Source organism: Mycteria americana, chromosome 2, assembly GCF_035582795.1.
Source record: "Mycteria americana isolate JAX WOST 10 ecotype Jacksonville Zoo and Gardens chromosome 2, USCA_MyAme_1.0, whole genome shotgun sequence".
Taxonomy (NCBI): Eukaryota; Metazoa; Chordata; class Aves; order Ciconiiformes; family Ciconiidae; genus Mycteria; species Mycteria americana.
Window position 1 is genome coordinate 117,916,869 of NC_134366.1, and position 12,181 is coordinate 117,929,049.

General features: G+C 39.4%; 1 protein-coding gene across 1 annotated transcript in view; it reads left to right on the forward strand.

Annotated features, from left to right (window-relative positions):
• The window catches only part of PIEZO2 (piezo type mechanosensitive ion channel component 2), a 321,451-nt gene that overhangs the window by 169,828 nt on the left and 139,442 nt on the right, over positions 1-12,181 (forward strand). Inside the window, exon 5 of the mRNA XM_075494355.1 lies at positions 6,385-6,547. Within this exon, the coding sequence (XP_075350470.1) occupies positions 6,385-6,547 (163 nt within the window). The remainder of the gene's footprint in view (positions 1-6,384; positions 6,548-12,181) is intronic.

Below are 12,181 nucleotides of genomic sequence, written 5' to 3' on the forward strand. Positions count from 1 at the left end.
GCACAGCTGAGCGCTTTGCGTGATAGCTGCTAAATCCCAGCTAAATTTTATGTCCTCTATGTGCTGCCCTGGGCAAGCTGCAATTTGCCCTTTATTAGAAGATCAATGAACAACAAGAAACAGTGGGTGCTTTAAAAAAGAAAAATTGGCATGCACCAACGTTTTACATATTGCACATATCCATAATTTCTTAATGTTGAATGTTTTATGCAAGCGATGAGGCACCAAAAACTTGGCAATGTGCATTTAGTTTCAAATAGCTGCTCTCTCTACATAGCAGTGTTTGGAAAGCAAATGTTTGGTTAATACGTGGTTAAGCGCTTTTGCAATACAGAAAGTGTTCTTCATTGCAAGGTATCTTTCCTGAGAAAGTGAAGTGTACTTTTGGTTTTTGAATCCATGCAGACATAGTTTGTAAGCAGTGATTAAGATTTTACAAATACTTCAGGAGCCCTTTGAACTTGTATGTTGGGTAGGTCAGTGCATGCTAAATATTTTTATAAGTAGTTTTCTATGCATTTTTGCTTCCCTCTTCCTCCCACTCTTTTACTTTGCATGACCAAAATTCTCTCAAAGTGCAACTTCAGGTATTTTGGGTAAAACACATGGCATGCTCTGCATAACCTGAGAGGACAGTCACACTAAGGCAGCGCAGGATTAAGAGTGATCATGCACAGCCCTGTGGGTATTAATATTAGCATTACTAAGTTTGTATTTTATTTTTGTAACATAATTTATTTCCAATTTGTGAGTGAGCATGAGGTAAGGAAAGGACTACAGGCAGACCTACCAGAGCTCGGGAAGTCGCATACTTTACTCACGTCGGAGGTTTGCCCTGAGGGTCATATCAAGGTTGCCATGCGAACCAACATAATATCTAACTTGTCTTTTGAACCAGCAGGGACAAGTCATGCCAGCGTGAATATAGACTGTGAGCGTCCTATGTTCACTGAAGCGCTGGTTGTGGCTCAGCCCAGGTCCGCAGCCCTCAGACCCAGATAAGTTAAGTGTGAGTTTCCCAGCAGAGTAAGTACAGAGGCAGACGTTTCATCCGTCCTTCAAACTGAGAGAGGACAAGGGGCCTCTTTAACTTGTTTCCAGCTGCAACCATCCCCAAGACCCACTTCCAACAGCAAAGATCAGCAAGCACATCTCTAAGGCAGTCGGGTTTCTAGCCTTTGGTACCCTCAAAGTTTCCACTATTTTTGGATCACAGAGAGGATACTAGTGATAAACACATGAATCATTCACAGTACCGCATAGCACCTGTGTGACACTGCCAGTCCACGTTTCCAGGGGACCATGCTTATGATTCTTGGGTCTGATTTGCCTCCAATCCAAGTGATTACGGTTGCAGATGAAGCCCATGGGAACTGTGCTCTAAACATCTACGGTGATGTGTAAATTACTCTGAAATACTAGATCCACTTGGAAATACCAGGTGGTCTCACAGTGACCAAACAAGATGAATGGAAAGTATTAACATCTATGCATCTCTTCCTTAGTTTATCACCTGTGAACTGTTAATACAGTGTTACCTAATTGCAGTTTTATTAAATCAATTAATTAGAAAGTAAACAGGTGCTATAGAAAACTCCTGAGGGGAGAAAAGATAGTATAGTATGCAGTGAATAAGGCTTTTGAGAAATTTTTAAAACTATGATAAAAAAAGAAGTTTAAAATACTTTCTTTACCCAGTATTCAATATAAAATCAAGCTTTTTACAGGGCTTTAATCTGGAGGCATTGTTTGATTTATTGTTTAACATAAGCTGAACATTGTGATATATTGCTGATGCTGAATTAATTTGGGTTCTGTTTAAGAAAGACTTGTGGTTCTCCCCCCCCCCCCCTTTTTGTTTGTTTGTAACAAAATATTAAATATTTAGAGTTTGAAGACTATTGTTTTTCATTCTGTATGTGGAGTATTTTATATATTATTATGCATATTGCTTTACACGTGTCTTACTCTATATTTTATTTTTTTTCTATTAAAGCCATTGCAATTTGAATTCTAATAGCTCTGCTGCTTTTCTGGTTTTATTCTGTAAACCTGAAATAAAAAGGAAGGTAATGTGTCTGCCATTCTAAAGAAATGAAATCAGGCCAGGTAAGGCAGTATTAATACTTCACTGTTCACCAAAGCTTTGTGCATTCAGTAGAAGACGAATTTATGATTCATTTTTTGTTTTTGAAGATGAATTTGCGATTCTAATTTGTGAGAAATGGTTATTCTAGAAAGGAAAAAAATGAAAATTTTATTTTCAGAAAACTCAAATACTGATTTCTAGAGCACCAAGCAAGAATGTAATATTTAAATTATGCTGACTTCGCTTCTTCAAGGCATTTGTTTTTTATTTGACTGCTAGGGAGTGTACCTGAAGTCAGAGAGCAGTTTTAACCTGTGTGACCACAGTTAACTCTATTCTCAATGCAGATAAACTGGGAAATTTTGCCTAGTAATTTCCTTAGCACCAATGAACTTCAGAAATGGACCAGGGTCACACAGTCCTGGAAAAATTCTGTATAAACAGAGAAAATTAAGATGATCTCTTTCTAAAGTAGTTTAAATTTAAAGTATCCAGCTGAAAACAACAGGGGAACACAGATTGACTGATGAGGAAACTGCTGTATTAGGGGTCTGTTGATATGATAACACAGTTTCACATATTGATGCAAAAGTCATAAAATCCCTTTTGTCCCACAAAATGTATTTTTGTTACAGAGGAACTCTTGCAACCCTAACTGTAGTAGTCCCTTGTGTTAAAAAATGTGTGCAATGTAATTTACTTTGTCAAGGGAAGGTAGAAAAACAGTTCAACCCCCCCCCCCCTTTTTTTGGGGGGGAGGGGGGTGGGGGTGGTGTCCTGTTTATTTCTGCATCCTGTAAGAAAGAACAAAAGAGGGGGAAAATAATTCTAAAGCTGCTGTTTACTGTAATTACATTTCAGAACATGTTTCTGGCTGAGTTATAAGCTTCAGTCAGCGGTATCTGTTACAATTACAGTTGCCCTTTAGGTAAATTATTTAGTTTAGGTGAATAAATGATGCTGTACTAGTTGTAGATCAAGGGCTATGACCAATTCATTGTACGCTGTGATTCTTGCAGGATTAAAAAAAGCTGTTTCTCCAGGAGATCTCCTGAATAGGTTTCCTGTGCTTCTGTTTTAACTTTGTCGTTAGAGAACCTCTTTTGGAGCAAAGAGCACAATGCATAGACTGTTATCAAATGCAAAATATACCATGTGTGAATGCGCAAATAAAGTGAGAAATGTTTGTGGAATGATTGCAGTATTTACCATTCTTTTTTGTACTGCCAGGGATAACAAGTGGGAATAACTGATTTTTGTTTTAGCTGTTGCTGTGAAAAACTGGGGAGCAAATTGCTTGGGGTCGAATGAAGCAGTTTATTATTCTGCTTTACAGAAGAATATGCATTTCTCTATTTTCAAGTGATCTTTTGTTTCCTTTTTAATTATCACACTGAGGTCAATTTGTTTTCCTTTTCATGGGGAGATGGGGACAGCATACATTTGTGACCAGTTTTGGTGAATAAACTATTCATGCGCAGAATTTTTCCCTGCTCTGTGGTTACGTATCACTGTTCAGGCTCTCTATTGCTAGCCTGAACTGTACATTACATCTTTCACAACAACATGCTAAATGATTTATTTTGAAAGATCAGAAGCACTTGGTTTGGGTTAGTGGAAAGAAATGTGAGCCGCGACAGAGGCAGTGCTCCCGCAGGGGTCTCCCCTTGTTCTGGGGAGTGGGATACGCGAAGGAAGACCCAGCGTGGCTCCACGGGAGTACAATGTGAGGAAGGAGAACCTGGTGTGACTAAGAAGTGCTGGTATTTGAAGGCTACCACCTTTTAATTTGTTCGTGTGTGAGCGGCTGAATCTGATGGACTTGTGCTTTAAGTTGAGAAGTGATGCAAAACTGATTTTAGATGGGACTCCATACCTGTGTACAGAAAAAGCTCACTTACAGAAGTATTACACAGAAGTAATCTGATCCATTTTTCAATATGAGACTAGCAAATTTATACTGTTCTTATATTAACTAATACCGGATTCAGGTTTTTTTCAACTCTTTCTAAAAAATGCCTGAGTGATACTTTCAGAATCAAGAATTCAGATTTTGTTGCCACTTATTTAGTAAAACCACTTTAATAGGCAGGTTTCGGCATAACGATCAGGATGAGTGAAACTAATTCATTATTGTTATTGTGAATCCTGGGTACACTGTTGTGGGGAATTAGGTTCACTAAACGTGTACTTTTTACTGCTTTCTGCCAAAGGAGAAAGTGCAGACTCAGTGCCTTGAGTAGCTAATCTTCGGTGACAGTAAGAGCTACGGTACTGCAAAATGAACTGCCACACGTCAAACCTGTCTTTTCTGTAACGTTAAGCAGATCGGCTATGCTGTCATGTGCCAGTTGACTCTACGGCATGCTTTGCTTGAAGCAGCGGCACAAGAAACATGCAAGCAATCCAGCAAGGACTTTGCCATCTAACTCTTTTACAAGCCTCTCAATGACTTAATTTTTTTCTCTGCTTCAGTACAACTCGAAGCCATTAGCAAAACATTTTCAAGCTACTTAGCTGCCGTATACTGCATGACCATTCAGGGTTAATCTATAACGGCAAAGAGCATCAGAGGAGGAAGTTTTCTGGTTGCGTGATTGCAATTTCTTTCTTTTCCTTTTACAAGAAGCTGCAATTTCAAGTCTTAAGTTGTTTTCCTTAGGCAGCACCTTGTTGGTTTATTCTGTGTCTGTGCCCGAGCATGGGAAGAACTAGAGCTTGAATTTTCCCTCTCCTATTTTGAACCAATTCAGTAGTACTTCTGGGTCCATTTCATGATTGTGCTACAGGGCAGTATCCCACAGACCTGCACATTGCTCACTGCTTCCCGTGACACACTCCTTTGTACCTGTTGAAACAAACATTAAAGCTAGCTTTTTGCTCACTTACCTTGTTCCCACTTTGGGCATGTTATTTTGCAAGATACAGAGCAGTGGGAAAGCTGGGTCAGCAGCAGGGATGGAAGTGTAGGACTTGATCTTGGACATACGCACAGGCCAACAAGATTCCTGACAGTGGCCGTATCGTAATCACATTAGAGACTTTTTAGATACTCTAGATGTGCAGTTAATCGCAGCAGTTGCAGGTAACTCCTTCACAAATAGCTTTTTTTAGGCTTCAAACTGCTGGTGTTACGATAAAGAAAGGCCAGAGGTGATCTCTTCTTTTGCATCTACAAGACAACCTATCAAGTTTTCCTACCAGTTTTGTACCAGGCTATGAAGAGCTAGTCTAGCACACTCACCTATGCCCAAAGAGTATACAGATGCCTCACCTGTCCTCAGAACTGATTATAGACATAAAGCCCTATAAAACATTAAATTAGAATTAAAATCAGAGCTGCATATTTAAAATGTGTTAACTTCAAGTTTGGCAGGTATATGCTGTAAACTTTCAAATAATTAAGATTATATCCTCTCATTAATAGTTAAAAGTTCAGTAAGTCTATGCAGCAGCTTAATAGACTGTTCATTGTGCCACTAAATCTGAATCCAAGCTCTCCATTTTAACAGTGAACCAAATTCAGACACCACATCCAAACCCATAAAGTCATATTTCCCAGCCTAAACAATTAAATCTGTGCAATGAAGCAGTGCAATTTTTTTTCTACATAAAATTCATCCAGTCTTACAAATCTTTCAGAGGAGAAGAAAGGTTTTCTTGGCGGGGACCTAACACTTTAATTAGCATTTAAATATTTGTACTTAAATATTAGTACTTAAATACCCAAAAAGGCATTTAAGAGGTCTGGTTGAATAAAACGTATTAACAGTTAACATAATAAAACATATTAAAATATTACAGGCTTTCTGGTTATTCCTCTGTGTGCCAAGAATGATTAGGGCACGCTTAGGGGTGACACGAATGCTATCTTGTCTTGCTTGACCTCCTTGGTGGAGCTGGATGCTTTGCAAAGAATGCCAGTAAAGGGATTGTGATTTATACGCATAGATCTTCTAGGAACTCAGCTGAAATCTTTCTTGTTGAATGTGAAGGTCGTTCCTGTGTTGCTCTCCACAAAAGGGATTCAGAATTGGGTTAATCAAAATTCTAAGTATCACTAAAATATGAGTATGTGAACTCCCAGTGAATAATCACTTATTCTGTACTTCTGGAGAGCAAAAATATCTGTCTGTCTAGAGTTCCTTGATCATCTTCATATTTCCCGTATTGTGAAGCTTTCTTATTACTGGGGTTTTTTCTTTGCCTTGAGCTAAATTTCTGTTCCAGTTGAAAATGTCATTAGAAGTAACAAATGTTTCTTTGTTTTTTTGTTTTTTTTCCATCCCATACAGTGTGAAAGGAGCAGATGCTGGCAACGTGATCAGACTATTTGTACCAGATATTGGGATGTTCATTGCTAGTCTGACAATATGGCTCATCTGCCGCAACATGTTTCAGAAGCCAGTAACCGAGGATGCAGCACAGTGCAACATGCAATTTGAAAATGAGGAAATGGTATCAAATACACATTTCTATCTGTACGGCTTTTAGCTAATAGTGAGCCTTGGCATTCCTGTCTGAGATGTATTCTGAAATGGTTTCATGAGCATGGGGTATGTTAAGAAGTGAACTTACTTTCAGGAAACTAAACAATTGTTTTTAAAGTGGAAAAGCTACAGTTGTTCTTATCTTGAGAAAACGAAGCAGAACATGAAGAGTGGTAGATATGCTGCTGAATTTTTCAAATCGTTTTGAGTTAAGAAATGATCATGACAGTCAATCACAAGTTCCTTCGCCAGAGCTGCTGGTTAAGTCTGACAAGGTTGTTTTGCGACATACATTGCTCAGTTTCTTCGATAGCATCCATATTTCCAACCTTGTTATCCAAGAATAACAGCAGCATCTGAGTGATTATCAGAAATGACTCTTAGGAGAAGGGAAGAGAGACTGTGTGTTACGTTCATGGAAGTAGTTATCTAAAACTGTGGTCATACGGAGTGAGCTTGAGGATAATTTTGGGGAATGGCTTAGCTGGAAGTGTTGATGTGTATTTTACTAGTGGGAAGAAGAACAGCAGAGATACCGAATGCAGAAAAATCCGCAGAAAGAGGGGAACAATTTTATAATATAAAAAGCCGCAGTGGGAATTTAGCCCAGGGTGCAGAGAAATTCCTACTACTAATCGTAACATGTTTTTTATCAGACTGTCTAGTGTGCCTTGGGTCTCATTTTCTGTCGTTTTACGTATGGGTGGAACGTTTTTTTCTTTACTCTCAAAACTCTGTTTTTAGGGAAGACAGTTGCAACTTGGTAATTTCAAACAGAAATTGCACTTCAAAGTGGGCAAAGTGTTTAGGGGGATCAGCTGCCCATTTTGGTGCCACTATAGAGAGGGAAAAAGCCTCTCTGCGTGTTGCCATGTTGTCTGGATTGTGGTATTGCCAGAAGCTGGTCGAGTTTCTACCAGATGAGAGATCAGTATCGGGACTGTGCTTTATACTCAGTTGCTTGTAATTCTTACGGGCTCGCCTGGCAGCTGAGGCTTGCCTGAGGACTGCAGCTTTTAACTACACATTGGAGGATACATAGGCCTCGGTCTGATGAGCGAATGCAAGGTTTCGATGTGTCTTCTGGAAGCCGGTTTTATCAGCTTTAAATCTGCTTTATCGTTGGAGCTGTGCAAAATGGATTTAGCAGCAGGCTAGAATCTGGGGCTATACCCATAAGGGCAGACGTTTGAAGTATTAAGAAGTGTGGCTAATTGGCGTGTTCAGCCCGTCTCTCCTAAAAGAGTTGCATTTTACTAAAGTGGTCTCTAAGAGACTTCTTTGAAGCACAGGGTGTAGCTTTAAATTGGGTTGGTCCTAGACTGGCTACCTCAAGGCAATCCACCAATGCAACTAAATGGGCCAGAATATTCCACAAAGGAAGAGTGTGGGGGAGAAGAAAGAGAAAATTTTGGCTGTAAAGAAATATTGATACTGGACAAATGGAAATCTGTGTAAATATATTTTACTTCTTCACATCAAAGCCCAGCAAATATTATTTATGTTCTGTAAATGGTATGCATTATAGATTATCTAGTGAACTCAGCAGCTGTGTTTAGATTTAGTGACACCCAAAACTCACAGGAAATTTTTTTTTAAAAAGGGATAATAGTTACTGTCATGTGAGGTGAACCCCAATGCTTTAAGGAATTGTGATCTTCACAGCTAAAATGATGAATTTGCATGAGACTAACCTGCTTGTTTTTTAAAGATGGAGTGAAATGGAGAGTGGAAAATTAAATACCTATTAAACATATTTTTCCAGCGTCAGCTTTCTCTTTGTAGGTGTCTGCACATAACATCCTGGAATCATTTCTGCTAGTTAGGAGGAGGCTACAGAAGCAGCTGAATCTGCTAGGAATATGTATTTGGCAGGACTGACTGTAAGGAACCTAATGCATATGCAGAGCATGCAGCTGAGTGTCTGAATTTGGGAGAATATTGGCATGATCTAAAATGAGTCCAGACTGTGGGTTTCACATGATAATTTTCATTTCTTCCTTGGTAGAGTCCACTGGAAAAGGGAAAAGTAAGGAAGCGATCAGTTCTTTGAATTCTGCATTAGCTGACTGATGCCTGTGCCTGCATGTTGGTGCGGCTCTCTACTGATGCTGTAACTCCATTCAATTAGAAAATGCAAAATGAGTTGCAGCAATACTGCCTTACAAACAAACGCCTCAGGAGAAGTGTTGAGCTTGGTACTGTGCCTCCAAGGGAAATACTCCTGGCTTTGTTAGACCAGCCCCGTAGCCAATTCCACAGTTGAAGAGCTTTTGCTGAAAGTCCCTGCCACCAGTCATCAGAGATTCGTGGTACGAGATTTTGTTAAGAATGCATCAGCCGACTGGAACAGGCTCAACAGAGCCATAAGAGAGGTGACTTTTCAGATTGCTAGATGCCTAGCCACAGGTGGCTCTATAAATCAAGAAATCAGCACTGTGACTTCCAGGCAAAAGCAGAGAGTTTGTCTTGCAGCTTTACGTTTTTTCATTAAATTACTTACATTGAGTGATTCTCAGACCTCTTTGCTTTGGGGGAAATACTATGGAAATAGGCTTAATCAAAAAAAAGTAAGGTTAATCTATCTACTCCTTCCAAAATTTATGTATAAGAAAACCTGTTAAATAATTGTTTTAATACTTCCAAAAGTGACCTTTTCAAAGCTCTGTGTGAATCCGTCACATTTCAGTTGTTATATGGGCATGCTGAAAAAATGCCTGGAGTTGAGTAGCAGTTCGTGATACTCAATTTTGTGCTGTACTTTGTCATGGCAGTAGCCTCCAGAAACCAGCTGTAGAGTACAATGGATCAGATTGCCCGTGGATTGAGATGCCGTTCAAAATAAGAAAAAGTATCAGAATCCAAATTAAGGACAACAAGGATTCATTGAAAAATGGATGTCCTTCTTCATTATACTGCATCCAACTTTAAGGGGAACAGATCTCCATCAGAAAAGTGTATTGTACAGAACAGAACTGGGGGAGGAGGCTGTAAGGCAGTGAGAGACTCTCAATTATTTGTAAGTAACGCTATCCCAGGAATAAGCAAAGAGTGTGGTTTTAATTAACAGTGAGTCATGAAGTAGGAAGGTCTGCCAGATACCAGGCTGCAGTCCAACTCATTACCACCCCTAAATGGTTGCACACTTGGAGCAAACGTGTCTGCAGGCCTTTTTTATTAGGGCTCAGAAAATTTAAAGCAGGTGAATTCAGCTGGAGACAGGCCCGGATTGCAAATGCCGAAAAGCACAATGCCAGTCACAAGGTGTAAAAGGTGGAAGAAAATAAGAAAGAACAGTTAACTCCCAGCTGCAGCTGAAAGTACGGCATTTTTGATTTGGTGCAGATGGTGGTTTATATGCCAAAATGCAGATACAGTATATATTCGGTCTGATACGTATTAGAAAGGAAGTAGCTTTTTCTTGAGACTGTGGACGAATTGCCTGATATTGTAAGTGACAGTGAGGGGGAGGAAAATCCTTCTGAGACTGAACAACCTAAACTTCAGAAGAGGTGTTGATCTTAATTGAAATATGCAATTGTAGTCTTCAATGCAACTTCCTCCCACGGCACTTGCTGCCTTGCACATTCAAGCTTGTTTCTCATCCACGCTTTTCTAGAAAGCAAATGGGACCACTGGGTCTGTACTTTGTCCCATAATCTGAGGCAAGCTTGATCCCAGAGCCTCCACCCCTCCTCTTTTCTGCGGAAGGCAGAGATTTGTTTGGGATCTTAAAAAGGAAAAAAAAGAAAAAAAGAGGAAATTGTTTTAAAATAAACTAAAGTTTGGGAAAAATGTGAGGAGAGCTTGACTTGGAGTCAAGATAGTGGACTGGAGTCAGGAGGACCAGCATGGTTCTCACTTTGGCCACAAACTTGGTTTGTGACCTTGAGCCTATTACTTCATCTGTCTCTCGGCTTCTGTGTCCCTTGGCAAATAGGAACATAATAGGCATAATAAGCAAATAGGCATAACGCTCAGCTTCCTAGCTTTGTCTTTCTAAACAGTGACAGGGCTGTTTGTCCTATGTCTATGTCAGGCACGTAGTACATTGAGAGCTTTCTTTTGGTTCTGGCCTCCAAGTGTGCCTGCAAAACATACAGGACAGATTAGATAGGCTCTGAGAGCTACACACATCTTGTGCCTTGTCCAAGGACTTCTTAGTCTACAAATTGCCTATTTAGATGAGTATCCTCATCCTAAAAGTAGCTGGTACCTGCTGGATAAGGACAATAAGGAAGTAAGGGAATACCCTTTTTCCCCATCTCCAACATTACAGTTTATCCTGATCTCTCCTAGTGAGAGACTGGCTTTAATCCTAAAACATGTGGTTTCAAATCCTTTCCAAAAAATGTTGTTGTTAATTATAGCTACTCTGAATAATCTTGTTAAACATATAATTATCCAGACCCTTTTAAAACCTCATTAATTTCTTGGCTTCGGTGGCATCATGAAGCAAGGACTTCCACAATTTAATAAGTGCTCTCTCATTTTATTTTAAATTTAACACCCTTTAATTTTATGGAAGGTCCCTTGTATTACATGTTATAAAACAGAGCGAGATGGTGTAAGGGAAATCAAATGTATTTATTATCTTGCATATTTGTCCTTTTAAAGATAAGCAATCCCTGTTCTTTTTTCCATTTCTTCTGTTTCCATTATTTTTTTCTGAACCAACTATAGTTCTGCAATGTTCTCTTGAGCTACAGAGAATATCAATGCCTCAGCATTTCAGGCAAGGTCTTATTGTTGATTTGAATGACAGTATTATGACATTTGTTGTTAGATTCAGAGATTGTTGGGTTGGGCGATTCTACTAGTGTATCACCTACCTGGGCAATGCTAGGTGGTAAAATATGGATAATTAGTTCAGCTTAGAGCACAGCTCCGAGAAAGATTGGCTGTCCCAGTCCTTGTAGCTGCTAACACTGTTCCAATTTTCTTGCCTTCAGATGTGGAGATCTCCTTTGAGCTGTTTACAGTGGTGCCTGTGACCCTGTCTAGATGGCCATCCCATTTTTCTTAAAGCCTTGAATGGGTATATTCTTCCTGAGATTATTTATTGTTTTGTGTTTATCTTCATTTAATTTTCTTTTACCAGTATCAAACATTCACCTGGCTTCATTAGCTCTCACTGACGTGGGACCCGCTGGCTCTGACTTCTCTAAACATCTTCCCATATGCAATTTCTGCTCCTTCAATGTTTGCTTCTCTTCAGAGGTAGCAAATGATGGCTATTGTGGAAACTATTGTGGAAAATACTACAGGTGATAAAGAGGGAAAAAGAACTTCTTAGAGAGGGTTGGAACTTCTTGGCTTCTTTTAGCTTCTTGATGACACCTCTTTTTTTCCTCTTCTTTTTTCTTTCCATTGGCATCTCTATTTAGCACAGCATTTGCTTACCTTTTCTAACTGGTTATAAATATTTCTTTGTTTTTGACCTCTGGAGAACTGGTCCAAACCGAGTTGGTCTTAGTGTGCTTTGAACATGGTGTAAGTAGGATTTAGTACCTTATTTCTATGGTTCAAAGAGAGTAGGTGAGGCTCCCTTATCGCTTTGCTTGCAATGCTTGTGGAGGTGAAGTTTGCCAGACCTTACCCA